A 24733-nucleotide genomic window follows, 5' to 3' on the forward strand; every position below is an offset into this window, starting at 1 on the left:
TCTGTGCCAAACCTCATTTCATCTGAGGCGCTCATTCTCCAACATTCTCCGGAGAGGCTGCGATTCTTTTCTTAGTTGTGGTGCAATCTTGTTTTCCAATCACGGAGAGGCTGCGAGGCTACACTACAGACTGTACAATATGTTACAGAACGGAGGATAAAAATAAACGCCACCTAAAAGGACTCGGCGCACTACACAACAGATCAATCAAATCCACAGTTCAGTCCCTGATTTTAACTTGTTTAGCATGTTTCACATGGTAAATTACATTCACTCTTTTAAGATTAGTGAGTGTCGGTGCTGACAAACAGAACTCTGTTAGACCTCTACATCTGATGAGTCACATTCTTAACAGCATGTAGCCGACAGGAATGATTTAAATGCATGTTATTTATCCACTAAACAACAAGCACACTCTGCACTGCTGTCAAATCATGCTGTATTTGATTTCTTACCTTTCTGATTGTTTCTATTCATTTCGCCACGCCATGAAACTCAACTTAAAGACACCTTAAAGCTGTCAGAAGCAGGTAATCTATCACAATAAAGAGCTGTATTCATATCTTTAGTTTTTGCATTATCATAGTTATCATATTATCTAGTTAGGCTAAAATAATGTGACTGATCTGAAAGCTCATATTGTTACTATGTTTAGTATACACGGGCATCTACAAAGTGAGAGTTGGCTGTCCAATGACAACCTTTTTCACTTTGATTGATGAACAAACCTCACTGCCAGCAGCTATTTTTAGCTACTTTTGTTCTCTGGGTTCTTTGCCTACATTATATGAGTCCTGTTTCACAGGAAGGACTTTAACTATGTCTGTCATTTGATTCTAAAATACAATAAAATGCTGCTGTATGGTGGCTCAGTGGTTAGCAGTAACAGTAAGAAGATCCCGGGTTCAAAGCATCATCTGGCTGAGGCCTTTTCTGTGTGGAGTTTACATGGTCTCCGCATGTCTGTGTGGCTTCCTCCCACAGTCCAAAGACAAGGAGCACCCACATGTACTTAGTGGGTTAGGTTAACTGGTGATTCTAAATTACCCAAAGGTGTCAATGATTGTCTGTCTCTGCGCTAGTGCTATGTGCCCTGCATCTTTCCCTGTGGTAGCTGGGACAGGCTACTCCCTCCTCGTGACCTTCAGTTGGAGAATAGATGGACTATTTTGCAAATAGTAGCTTGACGATTTCAGGGAATAGTTGGATCTCTGTATAAAACACACTAGAATCTCAAAATGTCTCGCCATCATTCGTTGCCGTAACGACAGCATACACTTAAGCTGGCGTGAACTCAGTGGCGGCGCAAAAATTTGATTGCCTGTGTTCACCCACCATGATTTAACAATATTCCAAAGATTTTCCTCTTGGTTTTTCTCAGCCTTCAAGAGTCCCCACAAAAGTTCAGCTGGGTTGAGGTTGGGTGAGGAGTCGTCTTTGATCTTTGTGTCCTCGATGTGCAGAATATGAATCCTTCTCTGAAAAGATTTGTCTGACGGCTGAAGTGGTGCCATAAGCTCAGCCTGGGTAGACTTAGCTCATTGCAGGTGTACAACTCCAGAGAAGTGAAAACATCATCAGACTTGTAAATAACAAACACTTTATTTAATCAGTAAATAGTCATCTGTGAAATGTTGGTATTTCTTCACCTACCTGAAGAATTTGAGGTTATAAGGCAGCGAGACTGCTGCTTGTCTTCTTTTGACAGCCCTTGTACTGACTCAGGTAATGTCTATGAGTGGGCAAAAACTTGTATGTACCTGCTGAAACCTGTTTTTGGCTTGTAGTGACAACTAAACATCTGATGCTACATGTGCATTTCTTTAGAGGTAAATATAGTTCCCTTAACTCACGGCATAAAGCTGTCAAGTTCCTAACTGAAGTATGAGTATTTTTCCAGGAACAGACTTTTAAGCATGAGTATTTAACGATCAGAGCTCAGCCACCAGTAAAGTTTGAACACATTTTCAAACTGTATGTAAAATGAAGTTACCTGGAGGACTTAAAAAAACACTTTTAAGAAAAGCAGCACACCCACATCGTCCTACCTGCTGGTATCAGCCGCGGTTATAGCAATGAGTGGCGGTGTGCGCAGTGGCAGTGTTGTGGGCCGTGGTGGGACTGTCACTGTGTCCGGCTCCGGCTTGCGATCACAGTAGTACTGCTCTGCCTGTCGAAAGGCTAAAGGGGGCAACTGGACTGTCCTGCAGGAAAGCCTCCGCACCATGAAGGGCTCCATGCAGGTGACTGGCCCCGGCTCTGGGGAGTCGGACGAGTCATCGGACACCTGGAGGGGGATGATAGAAAAGCAGGTAAATTGAAAATGCCTCACAGATAACAGATTTCATCCTAACGAGGGTGAAACATAATATGAAAAAAGAGGGAAAAGCAGGATCAGAAAGAAAGGGAAGACAGAGACTGAACTCCTGGTAGCAGCTTGGAGTAAAATGGCAGTCAGGTGGTTTTGGTAAATACAGAATCCCTCGTTCTTTCCTTTACTTAAGGCGTGCAGTGTTTGGTTGGTAGTTATGTCCATCAAAGGGCATAAAAACCAATGTACTGTGTGTTTTAGGCTTCTGATGCTTCTCTTAGCACAATTTTGCCTTGTGCTCAAAGCCAAAGATTACTCCTGTCCAGAAAAGTCCATTAAAAGACATCTTGCTCTCTCAGCCTTCAATATGTGGCCAGACCATTCATCCAGCACCACTGGTACAAGCTTTCACTTGACTGTTTATTGATGAAAAGCACAATCTGATTAAAAAAAAAAAAAAACAACGAAAAGAAAATCAGGCTTTTCTTGAGATCTACGGCATCCTTAACTCTGACTTTTAAAAAATCTAATTTTATTAAGTACACTTTGCTAAACCTAAAGCAGTAAAATACAACTGTCCTGCAATAGATCCTAATCCCTGACAGAGAGAGGGTGGGCAAAAATGATCAAATTTCCAGTCAGGATAACGTAATATCCAACAAACTACAGCCTCTAAAATGATCATAAAGTTGAATCATCGGCTCTTTTAGCAGTTTTTATAAAAACTGATTACACTGATTTTTTTACAAGTCTCTCAGACGCCATAGCTTTTAAAAAGTTCAGTTCAGTTTTATTCATTTTGTGTTCATTTGTAGTCTTCTCTCAGGGCAATTTACATTACTTGCTTACTTTCTCATAATATCATAAAGACTCAAACTCTCTTTTAACAGGAAAAAAACCCCTTTGAAAATCAGACTTAACCTTTCAGGCCGGGCTGAGGGACAAAGAAAAGAACATTTTAAAAGAGGAAAAACGGCTGCCATAACAAAGGTGTCCCCAGTAGACCTGCCACTCCACACTGCCCATGTAAATAGGGAGAACATATCTTGGTACTCCTTGTTAGATTTTCCATGTGGATAAAATGCTAACTAGCTGCGCTTTAAAGTTAAAGCATGTTTATTGAAGGGTAGTGTTTACATTTGTACAAACAGTAGTTTTATAATTAAAGGGAAAGTGCAGGTGTATTAATGGTTGCTTGACTAACTTAGGGGAGGTTCTGCTTTTGTGTTTGCTTCTCACAGTCATGGCTCACTCAAAACGCTAACAGAAGTGAGCTTTCAGAAATTCCATCAGTGCTTTTTCAACTGTGACAAGTGTGAAAAAAGATCCCTAGGTCATTTGTGAAAGGCATTTCTCAGGTCACCTTTTTTTATCTTTTTCACTTCAAGACACAATACGTGACTCGTTCAGGGGCCCAGTGATGGGCTATTTCTCAAGAAGTGATGGCAAAACAGATATACAATGGCTTGCAAAAGTAATCAGCCCCCTTGAACTTTTCCTCATTTTGTCACATTACAGCTACAAATCTTATTGGAATTCCACATGAAAGACCGATACAAAGTGGTGTACACGTGAGAAGTGGAACGAAAATCATACATGATTCCAAACATTTTTTACACATAAATAACTGCAAAGTGGGGTGTGCGTAATTATTCAGCCCCCTTTGGTCCAAGTGCAGTCAGTTGCCCATAAACATTGCCTGATGAGTACTAATGACTAAACAGTGCACCTGTGTGTAATCTAATTTATAGATTTATATTTTTTATTGGAGGGTTAAATATCTCCCGTGAGTCTGCGTAAACTAGCCTGTGGATATTTGGACCAAATTCCTCAGAATCTATCAAAATTAACACCGCAACCTGCAGTCCAATTTGTTTAGTTAAATAGTGCTCACTTTCTACTGTGATGCAGGTGAGTGACCCCCTGTTACACACAAACTAGCACTCATCGGTCGGGTGTCTGTTTTCATATAACACTTCTGTGTTCTGCGTAAAAAAAAGAAGTATACATTTGAATGCATCTTGATGATTAATTTATCCACCGCGAACTTGTGAAAATTGTTTTCTTAGTTCAGTATTAAACATAACAGAGGTGAAAAAAAATAATTGCTTTCTCTGAAACCTAAAAAAAAAACAACCATGATTGTAGGTTATAATTACAAAAAATCTAACAAAAATCAAGATTGATTAAATACAATGAAACACAATTTCTGAAGGGCAATCTGTTGGATTTAACAAATGTTCAAATAGGAAGTTGCTCGCTTAAGAAATAGAGGAAGCTCAAAGTGAAAATGACATAGCACATGGGGTCAAGACAGAAGGGAAAAAAACTGATAAGAAGTTCAGCAGGGGGGCAAGAGCTATCTGAAAGACTGTGTGTGTCTGTGGTGACACAAAGTGAGAAGGGACAGAAAGTCATTTACAGCAGCAAGCTAACCTGGAGGAAACACATCAGGTGGTCAATGTGCCATTAAGGAGTTACCAGAAAAGTTGATTCTACTGCTTTGATGGCAGCAGCAGAGCCTCTGTTTTAAAAACAGAACTGTTTTAAGCAAGCTTTCCTGCATTAGAGCCCATTTTCTCAACAAATCATGCAAATTCCTTTAATAATAATAATATTACTATCAATTTTGGGTGGCACAGCTGCAGCGGTTAGCACCATCATTGGCTATATTAGAGTTTAGCAGAATAAGCCTTGAACACAAAGCACGACCACTGAAGAAATTTGAATTCTTCTTAGGTACGCTCTCCTCATGGACAGGAAGGAGGCAATCAGTTATTTGTGTAGTGAGTGGCTCCAGGACAATCTTTGATACACGACACACTTGATTGCACACACACACACACACACACATATACACACACGCGCGGACTGGGTTTGTGAGGTGGTATGATAAATCAAGGCTGATTCTGTGCCATTAATCTTACAGCAACCACAGGGAGTTTTTGCTCTGCATGAATAACAAGGGTTTCCTATTAAAGTAAGGGTCAACCATTATTCTTTTACAGGTGATTACTCCCTACATAACAAGCCTTTAAAGTGAACGTGACTTTTCATTCATCTTCCATAGCGACAGAATTAACTAATAATAATGCTCATTAGCTGATTTTATACTTTAATTGTGAAAATTCCCGCACAGGTTTGCTGCTAATCAAACAATTAACACGACCAGCAGACCAGGAGCTTTTTGTAGCACCCATGGGGACTAAGACCTGAGGCAAGTTACCCATTTTGTCAACTCAATAAATTAGACCTACTTAAAATAATTCAGCTGTCGAGGTCCTTATTCACACCATGTATTCCTGGTGTTCTTCCCTTCCTCTTGTTCCTCTGCCCTCTGTATATTTCTCTTTTCGGTTTGGCATCCTTCTCGTCCTCTACGGCTGCGGTCAAACTGGATGCACACTGCCATCCTTTCATAAAAGCTGGCACTGCGCCTATGCTTACCGAGATAGGAAAGGAAGCTTAACAGCACCTTTATTTAGCATTTAGAAAATGTGACTAGCGCTAATCATGGCTTCTACTTTAGATACTTCCAGGCCATTTCACTCTGTAAGGAGCTTTCCTTAGCAAAAAGAAAAAAAAGACCATCTGCAGCACATCAGGCCCAGATTTCCACCCACTCTAGGCTAGTTTGTTCACTTAGCACGGTCCAGTGCCCCTTCGTGTGTTTGCCTGCTTGCTCATAATGTTAGGAGGTAGAAGGAGATGGAGATAAACTAACTCTGTATTTCTATCATGGTCTCTGTTTTGAGTTTTGGGATGTTTTGGGGTTTCTCTGGTTTTGTGTGTTTGATTATTCTTTGTTCTATATTCTATATTGTCTCCCTGGTTATGTGTTTTTTGGTTACTTTCCCATTTTATTTTTTATAGTCATCTCGTGTGTGTTGTGTTTCGTTTTGCGTCCCCTGTCTCATCGGTTGGATTCTGTTCAGCTGTTTTCCCCAGTGTCTCCACTCTGCTTTAATCTCCTTGTGTTTATTTAGACCCTCAGTTTGCTTCGGTTCTTTGTTGTATTCTCCCTCGGGGTTGGATCCTCCTTTGCAGTTTGTGTTCCTTTAAGATTACTCCGTGCTTGGTTTCCTAGTTTTTTGGACCTGGATTAATTTGTACTTTGGGTAACTTCTGCAATAAAGCTGTCTTTTAGTTTAAACTTGGTTTTCGAGTCCTGTGTATTCGGTTCCTGCCCGTTACACAGCCAGCATTTACCTGCACGCAACCTTAGCCTTATGCTTTCCTAGCTACAACACAACACGTGACAGAGGACATGAAAGGACATACATGTTTATGTGATGTTGCAGCAATCTTAGGGCCAATATCAAAGTTAGGGTTGGCATAAAAAGTCATCCTATTACCTAAACAGCTGCTTACTGGACACTTAATCTTTCCCTTCCTTCACGCTACTCAGCCCTGCCTCTCCAGCCACTAGCTTGCCTGCCACTCCATCCTCTCATCCACACTCACTCTCTTCCCTACGTCCCTGCTCTGCCCACTCCACCAGCCTTCCTCCTCAGCCCCACTAAGCCACCAGCTCTCCCCGGCCTCTGCCTGTACTCACCACTACCTGCTTCCCTCCATTACCTCACGGCTTCAAAGAAGCTGCTGTCGTTTGAACTTTTAGTCTGTGTCCTGCATCTGGGTTTGACACCCCCCCCCCCCCCCACACACACACACTTTTTCTCCCTCTGATTGCAAATGTAATAACAGAACGCTCAAAAACACATGTTCACCTTTCAACGACGAAAAGTAAATTTTCCAAGCAGATCGCTCTAAAGCATTACATACGTATTACCCCAGAATAACCTTTCACGTCAGTGACTTGTGTGTGTGTGTGTGTGTGTGTGTGTGGTTGACTTCCCTCTCCACCTCTGTCGTGACTGTTCTGCCTCACCCTCCAGTGTACAGCGCAAACACCTCACCCTCCCACCCGTCCATGCTTGCATTAATCAAGATGCCAATCTTCATCCGTGAAGCTATTGAGCCTTTCATTCCTACATAATTACCTGTATTAGACTCGTTGCCACAGACGGTGGCTTGCAGAGGGAAACGAGGGGAGCTGGCATGCTTAACCTTCACTTTTCTGCAGGCTAAATGTAAAGCAGGCTCAAATGAATCAATGGGGCCCAGTCAGGATTAACCATTCCTCCAACAGTACATTCAGAGTCCTTTAAGCGATTTATGTAATAGTCATTCAGTCTTTTGTCAAAGCGATACAGGCTAGTGCTATTATATTTGCACTTGCACTTTATGTAATATGCTTCAGGCCCTATTGTAGTGCTCTATTAGAATCCTGTGAATTTAAATTCCTTTGATTCGTATTTGTGGGCAGCACGGTGGCACGGTGGTTGCACTGTTGCCGCACAGCAAGAAGGTCCTGAGTTCAATTCCACCATCAGGCCAGGGTCTTTCTGTGTGGAGTTTGCATGTTCTCCCCGTGTTTGCGTGGGTTCTCTCCGGGTACTCCGGCTTCCTCCCACCGTCCAAAGACATGCAGCTTGTGGGGATAGGTTAATTGATTAATCTAAATTGTCACTAGGTGTGAATGTGCGAGTGAATGTGAGTGTGAATGGTTGTCTGTCCCTATGTGTTAGCCCTGCGACAGACTGGCGACCTGTCCAGGGTGTACCCCGCCTTTCGCCCTATGACAGCTGGGGTAGGCTCCAGCGCCCCCCGCGACCCTGAAAAGGATAAGCGGAAGCGAATGGATGGATGGATGGATGGATGGATGGATGGATGATTCGTATTTGTTTGTTTTTTTGTTTTTTTATTTGACATGCTGTCACTAATGTCTACAACAAGCATCTAAAAGACCGTTAATCTTCATCATGACAGTGTAATCAGACAAACAGACAAATACTGAGAAAAGAAAAATGAAACAAAATAACGTTTAAATTATAAACAAAGGAAGACGAGAAATTCAAAGTAAAACTGGAGGGAACACGAGTGATCACGATGATTTCAGTGTAATTAAGAAGCCATGGGTGAGAGGTAGTATAAAAGTGACTGAGGTTGTGAGACTTTTGAAACGTGTGTGCGTGATTATGGACACAGTACTTCATTTTTAGGCACTTGTGCTGTCTCTCCTGATGCCTGAAGTGGCTCTTTATAATAAGTGGGATCACTGAAAGGTTAATTGGTCTGCTGTGACTCTCCTGGGTTCTCTGCACACTTCATATGCCAACCCAATGATGGTCAAGTCGAAATGCGTGAATGTGAAAATCAATGAACAGTTTCTGGTAAACAACCAAGATGTGCCAGGTTTTTAATTCAGTCTTTAGGAAACAGTGAAGGTGATGAGGAGTCTGATAGTAAATACATAATGAAGAGAACTGATTTGCCACTAACACTATCGCTACTCCATCCTTCAGTTCTCTCAGGGAGTTAATAACAAGAGCGGTGGCAGAAAAGCAGCACATACTCAATAGTAACTTTGACACAGTCTAGGCAGAAAGTTAGCACATAAATCCATGTGTAACAGCTGTGCTCTTGGAAAGGTGCGTATCTAAAAGTCCAATCAAACATCAAAGATGTTTGTCCCAGCCAAAAGTTAAAATCGGTCAATATAAAACTCACTAACCACTTTATCAGGTACAGCTGTTCAGCTGTTAAACTAAATATCTAATGAGCCAGTCACATGGAAGCAAGCATTTATGTAGACATGGTCAAGATGACTTTTAAAGCTAAAACTGAGCATGAGAATAGGAAGGAAAGGCGATTTAAGAGTTTGAATGTGGCATGTTGATGACAGACAGACTGGTCTAAGTATTTCACAAACCGCTGATCTACTGGGACTTCCCCACACAGCCACTACTACAGTTTACAGAGCATGTTCCAAAAAAAGAGGAACTATCCACTGAGCAACGGTTCTCTGGGTGAAAATGCCTTGTTGATGCCAGAGATCAGAGGAGCATGGTCAGACTGCTTCGAGCTGGCAACAGTAACTGAAATAGTAACCCACTTATTACAAGAAAATTTTGCAAAAGAGCATCTCTGAATGCACAATGTGTCAAACCTCAAAGCAAGGTGAGCTACAGCAGTACAAAACCACACCCGGTGCCTCCTTTCAGCTGAGAACAGAAAACAAAAGCTTCATTAGAACCAGACAGTAAAAGACAGAGGTGTGGACTCGAGTCACATGACTTGGACTCGAGTCAGACTCGAGTCATTAATTTTATGACTTTAGACTTGACTTGAAAAAATGTTCTAAGACTTGTGACTTGACTTGGACTTTTACACCAATGACTTGGGACTTGAATTGGACTTGAACCGGTTTACTTGAAAAGACTTGATATTTTACCCCAAATACAAAATTTAACATGCATATTATATAGAGATTGAAAATGTGACGTCATTCACGGGTAGAACCGCAAAGGATTCTGGGAACTCGTGGCAAGCGGTACTAGCGCACGCAGGCTTTCAATTAAAATCAGTTATACAGCGATAAAAAGAAACACAAAAATGTCAAGAAGCTGTTGTATTATTAACTGCAATAGCCGGTCGCATGACAGCCACGGGAAGCCGACGGGTAAAGAGATCGGTTGTTATCGGATTACGTCGTTGAAGAGAAATTGTTCGAGCCATGTTTCCGAAGTAACAAAGAGGCGACGGGTGGCCTGGATTGCAGCCATTCAAAGGTCAAATATAACGTCCCAGAACACTCCAGCTCACAGGTTAGTCTGCTCCAAGCATTTACACAAAGGTCAGTGTTTTTTAGTAGTTAATACGTCACTTTCATAACATAACTGGTGATATAGGTTACAAGCAAGTCTGGCGCTGAACAGAAATTGTCGCGCTATGCTCCTTTATTTATTGTGTTTATTGTGCATAAATAGTGAATTGTCCTGACACAATATTGCGTTTCGCCTCTGTTATTATGGTACATTGACAAAAACATATACTTTTATTCACAGGATAAAACAGGTTTTTTGTATCACTAATTGCCCAGTACGATTACAGCATACAATATTATTGTCACTGCTACATTTCTGTGATGCTACCAGAAATTATTTCCACTACTAATTAATTACCGTTGAGCTCAAAGGTCCTATTAATAAACGGTTAACGAATGTGTATTTATGAAGACGATTTGTGAGACCGGTAAACTTATGATACGTACGATGGTCTTTCGTTCTACACGGTGCATTTCAAGGTCCTGCACCCATCCGTCGGTAAACTGTACCTGGGCTTGTTGCAGTGACCTGAAGTTACTAAACTTCATGAGTGTATGCACTCACTCCAAGAACCGTATGATTATAAATATGCATATAAATATGCTACGATGAGATAGCTGACTTCATCTAACTAGCAAATGTTGTCCAGGCTACGTTGGTGATACAGTTTTTTTAATGTGTATGATATTTTTGTCATGCGATTTTAAAGCCGGTCCTACAACCGCATCCAAGAATAACATGCAGCTTATCTCAGAAATGTCGGTGAAAATTATTCTTGGAGCTAGGTTTAATTGAGCTGCATTTTAAAGAGGTGCAATTTCACAATTTGTGTATATTTTCTAAGTTCACTATTTTGTCATGTGTTGAGAAAAACACAGATTTTAAAATTACATGGTCTAACATTTACATTTAGCATAACTGCAACATTATTTTTTCGTTGTTTTTTTTTTTTTAAAGACTCGAAAGGACTTGAAATTCAAAATTTCAGACTTGTGACTTGACTCGGACTTTTACACCAGTGACTTGAGACTCGACTCTGACTTGCCTGACATTACTTGAGACTTGACTTGAGACTTGAGGATAAAGACTTGAGACTTACTTGAGACTTGCAAAACAATGACTTGGTCCCACCTCTGGTAAAAGACTAGTCTGTCTGATCTGATGAGTCTCAATTTCTGCCTTGACATTCAGATGGTGGGGTCAGAATTTGCAAAAACAACATGAAAGCATTTAGTCTGCCTTCTATCAACGCTTCAGGCTAGTGGTATAACGGTGTGGGGGATATTTTATAGGTGCACTTCAGGCCTCTTAGTACCAAGTGAACATCAGCCTGCCTGATTATCACTGATGACCATGTCCATCTCTTTATGACCCAAGTGTACCCATCTTTTGATGGCCGCTTCCAGCAGGAAATACACCGTATCACAAAGCTCAAGTCGAACTATTTTTTTGAAGATGACACTCTACTCAAATGGCCTCCGCAGTCACCAGAGCTCATTCCAATAGAGCACCTTTGAGATTTATTGGAACAGGAGATTCAAATCCTGGATGTGCAGCCAACAAATCTGAAGCATTTATGTGATGCCATTGTGTCAATATGGAGCAAAATCTCTGAGGAGTGTTTCCAGGACCTTGATAAAGCTAGCACAAAGAATTCTGCAGGCACAAAGGGTACCTAACAAAGTGTTCAATAAGTGTATATAAGCCTATTATACTACAGAAGTAACTTTGAGTTTTTTGAGTTTAACCATGTGGTGGCACTTAACTAAATTACAGTTATCCCCACCTCCCTATTTACTTGGATAGAGGATTGGTAAACCTACAGCTTAAATGTAGTTACATCAGCATGGTTACATGTTCAGATGTTTTGAATTTCCATAGTTGGCAAATTTACTTTCTTTCATAAACTATAAGAAAATAAAATCCCCTTCAGAGAAACTCTTAGAAATACTTATATTTTATCAGCCCAACTCAGCCTCGCGACAAAGTAACATGCTCCTACTTCTTGCTAGTAAAAGTACTTAATTCTTAAGTACTTAATTCACTTAATTTGGTTTTGGTGACAGAGGGAGTAGAAAAATCAATACAAAAAGGGTCATATTCCAACTCGAGCCCTAAGCTTACAGCTGACAGAGGAGCTATCTGCAAGAAACAGGAAATGTTCATCCAGTCTGATGCTTTGACCACACAGGTGCATCAGTATGTATCACCAATGGAAATCCCTCCAGCTGGGTAATCTGGATACCAATCAACATCCTGTGCAATATAGTTGAGAATACACAGCTCACACTCTGCTTTGATTTTATGCTTTTTTATTATGGAAATGATCAAAAATGCATGTGAATTGAAATTTATCTGACAAAAAAAAGAAAAATTCATCTTTTCTGCAGGATGCTGAAGCCTTTGATGACGACTATTGATGTGAGTCTTCTTAGATATGCAGGTGGCTCAATTTTGGCACTATTCAGTTATTTTGCACACACGCAGGTCTCATTTATTCACGTAAGGATAGCCACACGCTCTCATTTAATATCATTTCCTTCATGCTAATTCTGTCCTCTTCCTGTCTTTTCCTCTGGCGCTGTGAATAAGTCAGATGATACGGACTCTTTATCACTGCTACATATTAGTAATGGTCCTGCTGCACATCAAACGTTACACATTTCCATGCAGTTCAGATTTCTAGTAACATCACTGAGGATTCAAACTGTTCCTCCCCCTTTCGTGTGCATAATTTATTAATTAATACATGTCAATTAGGCCACAGCAAACAGGAAGCCATCCCTTTTTCATAAACAGAATTTTTCATTAGGCTCCCTTTTTTTTTAATTGGTTGACCTTTTGGGAGGATTAAGACGAAACAAAAAAACAGTTGGCTTGGCTTTTGTAGAAACAGCTGAAAGTGGTATCTAAACAGGCCTTTTTCTTTTTTTTGTGGATTTAGTTTGTTTTTCATCTGTTCCTTGATGCTGCTTTCTTTGTCTTCCTGCAACACCATCTGCAGAAAGTGTCTGAGCATTGCCGAAGGCAAACTGAGGGCATTTCCTTATTTTCTCTATTAAAAGAAAAGAAGAAGATGAAGAAGCATTACCTTACCGATGTCAGTTTATTAATATATGCTATTTCATTTGACTTTCAAGGACTAAAAAGGGTCACTCACGTGTGGAACGATGTGTGCTAAAATAACAGGTGTGTGATCTTGAAATTTATCTAACACTTTAGTTTGTCAGGCTACTTAACAAAGCGGCTGTGATCAGCAGCTGGAATAAAATACAGGGTTGCACCATTCCAATTTCAAGCCCGAGGTAGCCTGCACTATACTCAGTATGTGCAACCCCTCATCTTCAGTCACATCATTCATCTCTGTGCTCAGAATTTAGCAATTGGTTTTTATCGGAGAATAAATCTTAAATGGATTCTGAGTGAAGCCCAGAGGGGAATGAGAGAAGTCTCAGAAGTGGGAAGAACTTAACACAAAACGGAGGAAGAGAGCAGGGGACTGAGAGAGGAGATGAAGGAAGAGCGATACCTGCAGAAGATGCAGTAAATCTCCTGGTTAAAAACAAACAAACAAATAAACAAAAAAAGCCGTTAAGTTCAAATTTATCTGAAAGCATAGTGAGCTTTCAGGAAGTCACCAACACATTTGAAGCAAAAAACACAAAGGTTTTATCTGCTCTGTCTCTGAATGCAGAATGCATACTGTTTGCAACCGCGTCTATTTTGGACACTGTAATAACCACAGCTTCCAGCATGTTACTCTTCAATATGAAAGCCTCACTTACAGGTTTGTCTGCTCAGTAAAAGGGTCGCTGTAACAACGCAGGTTTATATTTGGCTCCATGGTGAGAATTACTGGCATTTACAACCAGGTGTGTTTTTACTGCTTGGCTTAGTGGTTAATGTAGCTGTAAAACACAGCATCCCGTGGGGTAATAAAAATTAACTTCAGTTCATCTTCCACAGCACACAGTGATCACAGCAGTTTTCCCTGTATTATATTCGGAAAGTGAAGAAGGGGTGCAGTGGTCTGCAAATCAGTATTATTTAAATTTAGCACCTTTATTAATAATATTAAAAGAAGCTGCACAAGGAAAAAATACAAAACACAAAGGGATTCCAACTGGATGCAGACAACAGATGACATCATGGGATTTCCGGGGATTTACAGTACAGCAGAGTGCATTCGAGACTAGGCGTGCTTTATTGTACGCTGACATCAAGGTTTTTATTGAAAGAGAAAATGTGTACATCTCTAGGGATTCTGTGAAGGCCTTGAGGCTTGATCACTCATTAGAAAATGACTGACATTTCTTTGTGAAGTGCAGAGTGTGAAAGCAGCTGCACAAAGATGGCATTAATAGTACATCATACCTCCCTCCTACTACACTTGCAATTGTGAAGAGGGTGGCGGGGGGCAAGTTCTGAAACACCTCCCTCCCTGCTAGGCATATGCAGCTGCTGTTATATGCAAATTGTCTTTCTATTCGTAGACACTCTCGTCATACATGAAGCCACAGGATTTCTTTTTCTTTCTATTTCAAGCAAACATTTCAGTTCAGTTAAAATAAACATGTATATTTTATTGAGACATTGCATGCATGCAATGCTTTAAGACCGTAGGTTGTAAAAGCAAAACAGACACATTGCAGTGACGCATCCTTTTGTTTACTTGCTATCACAGCAGCATTTTGGACAAAATAGGATGTGCAAAAAAAAAAAAGAGATTACTGAGAGAAAACTAGAAGGCGGGTGATAAAGAAGCCACAGCCTGGTTGTACTGACATGTCACCCTGAAGGTGAGGTAGATGAATCAGTTTGTTTCAAAGAGCCCCCTATCTGGTAGCCTCAAGGCAGAAGAATAAACGTCTGGAAGGGACAAGACCAGATTTTTCTTGGCTTCAAGCGTGGCTCTGTGATGCTCTGGCCTGAGAATAATAAAATGAGATGAAAGTGCCTGAAACCTACTGTTAGGAGAAAACTTTGCAGAAAAGTCAAGAAGGCAAAGCTTGATAAAAGTGAAAACTAGAAGAGATAGGGTCAAGATACTTGAAATCCAAAGCGCGTTTCCTTACCTGTGCAAAGGGGAAAGGTCACTCTACTGTAATATATCCGAGTCTTATTGCAGTTTTTGTATCCGTGCACAATAATGGTGTTCTGAAGATTGAGCATTAATGTCCTGAGGGTTTTCTTTGACGCAAACATGATCAATGTGTCATCCATGAATTAAATATTGGTAAATTTTGACACTTAACAGATTTAAGATTCATCACTCCACGCAGCCACTGTGCCGACCTTCCCTGGCAGAGTTTATACACCCTTCATGCATCAAACCCACATCCGGAACAGGCACGCTGCCAAACATCTTATGCAAGATTAATCACACTTAAAATGCAGTCAACAGGCTGTGAAATGAGAATGGCGAGCAGGTGGTAATGTTTCTTTACACACAGTGTAGAAGACTAAATAAATGTCAAGCCTGTCTAGATAACATAAAGACCAGAGGCCTCAAATCTAATGTAAAAAAAAAATACACAAGGCCTGTGCCGCTTTCCGTGCACATGTTGGTGCCTACAAAACCAAACTTGATGGGAGAATGTGCACACCTGGGCAGAAACTCTGATCCATTCATGTGCACAAACGTCTGAGAGGCAGAGGAAACTGACAAGGCAGATGGTGCATTTGTGAATAAAATGAAATTAGTACACATATATGAAAGCCTGACTCACACATTTAGTCTCACTTTTAACTGCACGTTACTTCAGAGCCGGTTTAACAGTCAAACCTGCAGTCTTATTCGCGTGTGTGGGATTAGGCAAGCACCTTTTAACTGTAAAATATATGAAATCCCAAATCAAATTCCGCTCAGTATTTCATCAGCACCATCTCGCTATCACATTTCCCACTCCTGGAGCACCGGAGAGCAAGTCAGCCTGTATGCTGCCTCACTCACACCTGTGGTTAGCTGAGCAGTTGCAGTTGTGCGACGCGGCAGGTGGATTTAGGAAGGTTTTGCCGCACTTTACCTATCAACTGTGAACACAGGCCGACTCCATTTAACTTCACACGGGCTAAAATAATGACTTTCAGTGTTAGAAATTCAAGACAAGAAAGTGCATGAAATAACTGCAGATCAAAGTCTCGGTAGCTTTAATCTCCTAATTCTGTGCATGTATAACTAGTCAGATTAGTTGTGGTTCAGTTTTTGTGTTTAAAATTGTGTCTGTAAACACAATCTGTGTCGTGCAGCGCACAGAGTGCACTGAAAACTCTGCGACGCACTCTGTTCCTCTTCCAGTCACCACACCCCGTAGATGCACATGTGGATTGTCTAAATCTGCAGCTTCAACATCTTCTTTTCTTTGATCCCTTTTCCTTCAGCCTACTAATTGGCTGTCCCTTCTTAACCCGCTTTTATTGGATGTCACTTCCTGTTAGATAAAAGTTTTTCCTCTCCACGGTCGCTGAGTGATTAGTCACAGAGCATCAGAGAATCAGATTCTCTCTAACATTGTAGGATTTTTACCTTATAATATAAAGCACCTCAAGATGGTTGTCAGTTGGTGCTGTATAAATAAACCTGGAAATACTGCTTGCAAAGCTGCATGAGGGACGCGGGCACTACACGCGAGTATAAATGGACTGGAAGAGCCATTGATCAGCAGGCTTATTTCAGTTCATTAGTATTCACCAGGTGCTTTGCCTTGACCATTTATGGCATCAAGAAGGCAGAACATTAGGCTGGTCCACATGAGCACATTTCCAGGTGGATTGCGGTTTATAAAGGGAACACTGCATGCAGGTGTGCATGAGAACACGTTTCAGAAATGTGATTATTCCTTTTTGGAGCACGCCATTTTCAGCTTTTGTGCACATGTCCACTTTTAGTATGCTTCCAATGCACTGTTTCATAAATGAGGCTCCAGACAGATAAAACAAATTCACCTAAGCCAAGTTTTGGCAGGGTTGAGAGGAAAACAGACATAATTTCCCTGAGTGCTTGAGTATGTCCCCTTTGTATTGAGCTGCTAATCTAATTACATGTTCAAATATGCAGGACATTGGTCCCCTTGCTCATAAATAAATAAACAGGTAGATAGGCAGTAGCTCGAAATCAATTAACATCGTTTGCACTCAACCAGACAAATCAGAGATAAAGAGACCGCTAGTGTCAAGTGTGTCAGTGACCCCTGCTGTGCATGATGCAATAAAATATTCATTTAAGTGAAAATATTTGTTGAAAGCGGTTTAAGCGCAAAGAGAAACTGCCATTATGCTAATGTGCTAAACATTAAAAACAAAATACTGCTTGAATTACTTTGGTGGGTAGCCTCTAATCTTTAATCATGAGAGGGATTCCAACAAGAGTCAGAGCAGTGGCTTTGTTTTTTCAGCTTTTGTCAACTGATGATCTCTTGAAACTGCACTTCAGAGCTCCGCTGCCTTTCGTGAGACGCCGGCAAAAGAGGACGGAGAATTAAATAAATCATTACGTGCTGTCCGATCCTTTTATTCCATTACATTGTTGTCCATTTTCTTTACTTCATATCCTGCCGCTGTCTCTTGCCGTGCTCATCCTTCAGTCACTTTTCCGCTTCTCCTCCTCTGATCCTGTTCAATTTAATTTCCCAGCTCTTTTCATTAAACATCGTGTCATCCACTTCCCCTCTGCTCGTCCTGCCAGCTCTCACCTGTACGCGCTGTGTGACAACTGGCTTTAATGTGATTTTTTAAAATCATCAAATGATTTAGGCTTGAATTGAAATGTACCTCCCCTCCCCTGTTACCACTCTTCCAGACACATTAAATTTCTAACCGTTACCTTCACCGCGCCCCTTTGTCTGTTCACCTCACTGCAAACCTGTTTACCTTGTCCTCGATACAAGCACATGGCCTGGAAGCTCCCCTGCTGGGCTCTAATTGGTGATCGAGATGTGCGCGGGAAGGAGACGGGAGCAGCGTTTGGCCCATTTCTATTCCCTCATCACATTCACAGGGCCACAGTCACATCTGCGTAACCATGGTGATGCTGATAAGGTGACTCATGACTATTCATCAATGGCGCCACCTGATTGGACAGCCCCCGAGAGCCTTGCAAAACGTATTCATCAGCGCAGCCTGTGTCCCTGCTCTACCTCAATATGCCCCTCAGGATGATGAGGAAGCATCTCTGCTTCTGTTTGTTTTTAACACCCGCTTCTTGTCTTCACCTCACCTCCCACCTCTCCCCTCTAATTACCTGTCCTCTCTTCACGTCCCACCTATACGTCTCCCAACGGTCTCTCTCTCGTCTCTAACCCAGTGGTCTGCTCTCTTCGCTCTGTCTCAGTTGATGAAGACATCAATCACGTGCACATGTGACATGAACTCTTGCTCATCTCGCCGTGTCCCTTGCTTCTACTTAGAAATCTTGCACGTATCTCACACAGGTTATTTAATCACCACAATAACGTTGGAGTAGTTTCTGACTAATAACAAAGGGAGAAAAAAAATTATTTAATCATATTTCCCCTGGACATGTTTTTGTTTTTAGTAAAGCGCAGTTTTAAAGCCCCACAAGAGACACCAAATGTGACTCATCAGCCAGTTTTTGTCCCATTAGTAGTGTTATTTTATTCCATTTCAAAGGTCATTTGCTCTTGTCATTATCAGTTTTTCCAGTAACCCTTTTAAATAATGTGCTTTCCTTGATTCAATACAATATTATGAATCAGTTTGAGCGATCTATCTTGCAGGCAGCTGTTCCTTTGGATGTTGTTAACATGATGACCTTTGACCTTAGATCTCCCAAAAGGAGATGCAGGGAGCTCATCAGAGCTCACTGACCTTCAAGTGAAGTAAAGCTTGCAGTTTGCAGACTAAAATCCACAGTTTAGTGCAGAAAGCTGTATTTACATGCATTCGCAGCCCACATCATGTCGTTGGAACTGTAAGGTAGATAATAATACACACCAAGACAGATTGGAAATGTGTGGGAACCTATAAGCGCCAGGCTGTAATAGCCATTTTGACATTTCTATCTAATCTTTCACTATGATTCACACAGAAATGAAAACCATGTGGCAGATTTACAACAGGAATGAAAGTATCATTTTTTTACTCAGCTGAAATCTGTCATTTATATTTTGGCTAATAATCCCACTACAGTGTTTTGTGAAGAGAAATTTTCCGTTTTTATTTTCCTCTCTGATGTTTCAAAGAGCCAAGACGTGGCCCAACATTTGAAGCTCAACCCAAGTTCAAGTGTATGACTGGATATATAGCATCAGTAGTTTTTCTTTCTTATTTTCAAACACAGCAATAAGAGAACAAATTCAGAGAAACATCTTCAGACTGATTCAAAAAATGAATAGAAAATAGAAATAGAAAATAATTTGTTACTAAAACAAGTGTCACAGGTCTCTGTGATTTTTAAGGATGAGCCAGTTTATCAACTATATGATTGCATGTTTCATTAATACATATGCAGGTAATCCTGCTACTGTTTGCTGCTATGCAATACTATCTACCCTCTTATTTCTCCTGCTATATGGGATCTCTGATCTCTGACCTCTCTTGTTTTTCAGGATTACCAGAAAGCTGCCAGTTAAAAATCCAGATGGACAGCGGTCAGTGATGGGCAGCTTGCACATAGCTCAGGGAACATTATGTGAGAGCACAGACATATTCTGTTTAGGTGGTAGTGTAGCTGTCGTGGGGGATGCGTGATGAAGGAGGTATGCACTGAAATAAAAATTCCAGTTTTGAAATGTGTGGAGTTTGTGCTGTAAAGTATAAATACTTCAGGATGTCTAAATAAGAAATGAAGTCATTCATGCTGTCTGAGCATACATGACAGCCAATAAGGATTTAATGTATGCTCAAAGAGCATACAGCTATGAGTTAGCTTCGCTGGCTGTATGTAAAAGATGGGCCTAGCTTTTCCGTCTGAAAAGCAAAAAAAAAATCATAAAAGCTGCAGTCTCTGTAATGGCCAGCAGAGGGCGACTCCTGTGGTTGCAAAGAGAGGTCAGATTGTATGAAAGCCTATTGGAAAATGACCTTGCAGCTCATTTGTCCACTTGATGACCTCGGTAAACATTAGGTATGAATAGATTTGCTTATGTCTTATTTGCTGGTTTCTCTTAATGAATACAAATGATGTGTGCATATATAGTATTGTGCAAAAGTCTTGAGCCACCCATCATTTGCAAACGGGCAAACATAAATGGAAATGCAGCATAAAAGACAAAAGCAGAGTTTGTATCATTCTAAAAAGCAATATCTGGTATGACCACCTTTTTTCTTTATCACAGGCAAGCTTTCTAGGGATTTCTTTAAGTAGTCTTCAGGAATAGTTTTGTAGGCTTCATGATGGGGATTCAAAGCTCTTCTTTGGATGTTGGCTTCCTTTTGTTCCATTCTCTGTCAAGATGATCCCCGCTTCAATAATGTTGAGGTCTGAGCTCTGGGGAAGCCAATCATGACTGATAGTGTTGCACTGTGTGTTTTTTACTGCATTGGTAATGTGTTCGGGATCACTGTCATGATGCAAAATGATGGTATTTAATGATGGTTTAAAATCTCACTCTATAGTTCATGTTCATGATGCCATTAATTTTGACAACAACACTGGCTGAAACACAGTCCCAACTCATGTCCAAGATGATGGCTGTAGACACTTAATACTGCACCTCTCTCCAGAGCTCGTCTGCACAACACTGACAGTGATTTGAACCAAAATTCCAACTTTGGATTCGTCATTTCCTAAAATCTGTTGCCACTGATTTTCTGTTCAGTGCTTGTGTCATTTGGCATACATCACCTCCCTATTTCTCCCTATTCTCCATATTTAGGAATGGCTTCTTCACAGCACCCTTCCACTGAGACCATTTCTGATGAGGCTTCAGTGACTGGTCAGGTCTTCGCTGGATCTTTTCACAGCATGACTTTCAGATACTGTACATCTGCTGTAGATAACTTTATAGGTCGGCATCTTTTGTGTTGTTAGGTGCCTTTTTATGATTCATAGGTTGGTAAATGGCTTAACAAAAAAAAGATCACATTACCCTGAAAATGGTCTGGTTCAAGGAGTGGACTGAAAAAAAAGCAAATGTGAAAAAGCATCTGATGTCCAAAGACAATCTTTGGATGACCTTTACCAAGCCTGGAGAACTATTGCTCAAGACCACTAATATGTTTTATATCCAGTCTGCCGTAAGCTTGTTAGTTGTGTTGTATTTGTAGTGCAAAACTAATCAGTTGATTATCAGTTAGTTGACTGAGAGAAAAATAATTGGCAAATATTCAGAAAACTGGTTTGAAACCATTTTGAGGAACAATTTGCAAACAGAATCTAAATTAATATTCTCTTGTGAAAATTTGCTTTCTCATGCTAAGTGAGAGAATCTCACAGTGTGTCTTTGCTTTGTAATGGATAACGAGAAATGTCACATCAGGTCAGGCTCTTGAAAAGTTTTTTTTTTTTTACATTCAATGAACCAACCAATTACTCTGGAATGAAAATAATCATCGAGGAAAATTAAAATTAAATTAGTCACTGATGATGATGACTGAATGACTAATTAAACCCTAAAAACATGATTGCCGAGGTGAAAAACATTTGTCAGTCAACAGCACAGCTTCTTACGTATAACAGTCCCAGTAACCCAAGCTCTTTATCATCATCTAAAAGAAACCACTGGCCTTTAATCACAGAGTGATGAACAAAAAGATTTAATTTGTGTAGGAAAAACATTGACTCTGCCATTTATAAAGCTAATGTTAACATACATGAAGGCAAAGGTGTACATATGGAGATCTTTGAGGCTGGACTACATTTTATATGAGGTTCATTTAAAAGAAATCATGCTCATATTGCAGGTTTATAGCAAACATTGAAATGCCATTTTCGTCTGGGCATGCAAGGGAATTTGTGTTTTATTAACACATTATGAAGACTAAGATGTTTTCAAAAATAAAAAATAAAATGCACTATCTTCCTAACCCTTACAAAAAGAGACCTCTTATTTTTTTTAAATCACAAGTTTGTTTGTTTTTCACTAGATTTCACAGACCAACCCTATAAAATGTACATATTTAGTACATTTAATTTGAGGTATGTCTTCCTCTCAATGTGAGCCAAGCAGTTACCCATTTGAGCATGGACTCTACACATGTCCAGATGTGTTGTTGAATTGCTCTCTGTTCCTGAACGAGTGTGACTGTGCAATGGTAGTAGCTGCCTCGGATAAACATGTTGACCCACTATGTTCTAGGCATGCTCAGAACATAGTGGACATATCAGGACTAAATGCTGGCTAAAGAAGTCTCTGATTATGCTTCTCATCCAGCAAGGATCTGGCAGTGTGTGGGCGTGCAGTGTCCTGCTGAAACAGCTGCAGGGCAGTGTGCTGCTGTGAGAATAGCAAAAGTACAGGCTCGAGCACCTTGATACCTCTGTCCAGTCAGATCTGCACCAAGAACAAGCAGAGTTGGTGCTCGCATGGATGCAAACCTGCAGCAACAACTCCGACACATATACCAACATTCAAAATCCCAATAGCCCAGCCTTGGTCAACTTTAGCGATGGCTAGGCTGTGCATACACTGTGGCAGTGAAATTAAACAAATTCTGTGGTGTACAAGTGCACAAATTACAAATCCCTCCATTAACCAAAAACGACTTCCTGAACACGTTTGGCTTTTCAAAGAAATAAGAATTATAGACCAAGAAATGGATTTAAAACAAAGATTAAAAATGTATTTCAAGACACTGAACTTGTACAACAGAATCTTTTTGGCTTATGAAGAGAGAAAACAGAGAATACTGAGATGTAAATGCATGTAAAAAGGAAAAAAATCAATAAAGCTGCAAAAATTGCAAAGCTGGTGTTCACTCACGCTGTCTCGCTGGCTGTCGTCCCCGGACCGGTCATCCTTTTGCATGGTGCGGGCCACCTCTGGCAGGGCTCAGTCAGTCAGAGTTAATCAAAAAGTGGGCTAACAAAACAAAAAGAAATAAAAAAAGATATAAGTATTATTTGTACCCATTTCACACATTTGTATTAACCTAATGTCATTATCAAACTGGTGATGTAAAGTGGTATAAAAAAATCCAAAGTTCTGCTTGTTCTTTGTGAAGATTAAACCAAATGGAAAAAAACAGATAAATATTTAAAGAATTTATACGCTGAGTGTGGAGTTTCTAAAATGTACTACTTATTATTTTCAGGTAAGAAAGCAGTAATTTGACAGGCTGAGGCTCTTCCACCTCCTGGCAGCTTTGTGGTTTCAGAATATGAAAGCTTTGATCTCCCAGACAACATGCACATGTGTATACATGTGCATGTATGTGTGCGTGGTAAATGGGGAACATAATGCCCCGAGTGTGTTGGTAAGAAAGGAGGCATGCTGGGATCCACTGGCCTAATAGGATGCATTAGAGTGTAAAATGTAAAGGTCAGTGAATTATCAGCCAGAGTTGCACAACCCTTTTCTGTTTACCTGGCCTAATAACCCAGAGCCTACACCTGTCTCATTCTCTCTCTTCTTCACTTTCTTTCTCTCTCTGCCACACACACACACACACACACACACACACACACACACACACACACAGATAGGACCAACTGTGTTTAAATGGATGTCCAGAACCATTCCCAGAGCCTAAAGTGTTTTGACACATGCACAAAATCCAGTGTAGCTTCAAAGAAATGAATAATCTAATTGGTATGGTCTGTTTGCTGCATAGATAAATAGTCTATTTGAGTGTTAGCATTCTTGTCATCTCTTGTTTTTATGCACCTGCGAGAAGCATCAAGAAAGTAATCAGACAATTCAGAATTCCTCGTTTCACTCTCTCCTGCGGTTCTGCCTATATTTCTGTCAAGGCTAGTGCGAATCCATATGTGGATTTCTCCAACAGCAACTTCTTCCGTCTGTGTTACGCATGAGTGGTACCCAGCCAAGCAATGAATTTTTATCAGCCATATAAAGCAACCTATATACCTTCACATCACTTCTTATTTACTATATAATCCTTTGTTTCCATGGCCCACGAGCCCAGGTACAACAGCAACTCCATTCTGTCCCTGCCTGCCTGACAGGACTCAGCAGAAACACTGGATGTACTCTAAGTGAGAGATCAGCCAAAAAGGTCAGACATTATCCTTCTGTCTGGTCTGTCAGACCAGGTGCATGTCCACTAAAAACATGTGGAGTGACAGGATGGTCAATTAATCACCACAGACAGAAAAACTGAAGGGCTGGACAGACTTTATTGATTAGTCTCTGAAGAGAAGAGAAGAGAAGAGAAGAGAAGAGAAGAGAAGAGAAGAGAAGAGAAGAGAAGAGAAGAGAAGAGAAAGTATTGCTTTTTATGTTAGTCCAAATCTTAGTACTCATCATCATCATGAACATAGGGTAAACATGTTCTTCACTAAGCATGCACAGGCACCTAAAATTTACACACAATGATAATACTCAGACATTTTCACAGACAAGTTGCATTCAAACAATGTAACAAACACACAACAATGTAATGTAAGGCACACAAGGCAGATTATAGTGCATGCAGAGCACAACACAACCTCAGGGCAAACCACAGCCTTGACCTATGCCGAACGCTCATGATCAACTATTTGTTCATTTGTTAACTGTTATGAACCCATACACTTCCCCACATTTACTACAGGTCATGCATTTCAGCTGTTTTGCTTCAGTGTTTTCTGATTTAGCTTTAGTTTTAAAGTGCCATGAATGAATAAACAACA

At 40.6% G+C, this 24733-nt stretch overlaps 1 protein-coding gene across 1 annotated transcript in view; it reads right to left on the reverse strand.

Annotated features, from left to right (window-relative positions):
- The window catches only part of pde4d (phosphodiesterase 4D, cAMP-specific), a 221777-nt gene that overhangs the window by 164422 nt on the left and 32622 nt on the right, over positions 1-24733 (reverse strand). The window contains exons 2-3 of the mRNA XM_086314649.1: positions 22863-22961; positions 2049-2287 (exon numbers count right to left, since the gene is read on the reverse strand). Of these exons, the coding sequence (XP_086170775.1) occupies positions 2049-2287; positions 22863-22907 (284 nt within the window). The 5' untranslated portion in view covers positions 22908-22961. The remainder of the gene's footprint in view (positions 1-2048; positions 2288-22862; positions 22962-24733) is intronic.

Source organism: Aulonocara sp. 'chitande type north' Nkhata Bay, linkage group LG12 (assembly GCF_057382095.1).
Source record: "Aulonocara sp. 'chitande type north' Nkhata Bay isolate Kocher_YH1m ecotype deep benthic linkage group LG12, A_spYH_male_GT1.1, whole genome shotgun sequence".
Classification (NCBI taxonomy): Eukaryota; Metazoa; Chordata; class Actinopteri; order Cichliformes; family Cichlidae; genus Aulonocara; species Aulonocara sp. 'chitande type north' Nkhata Bay.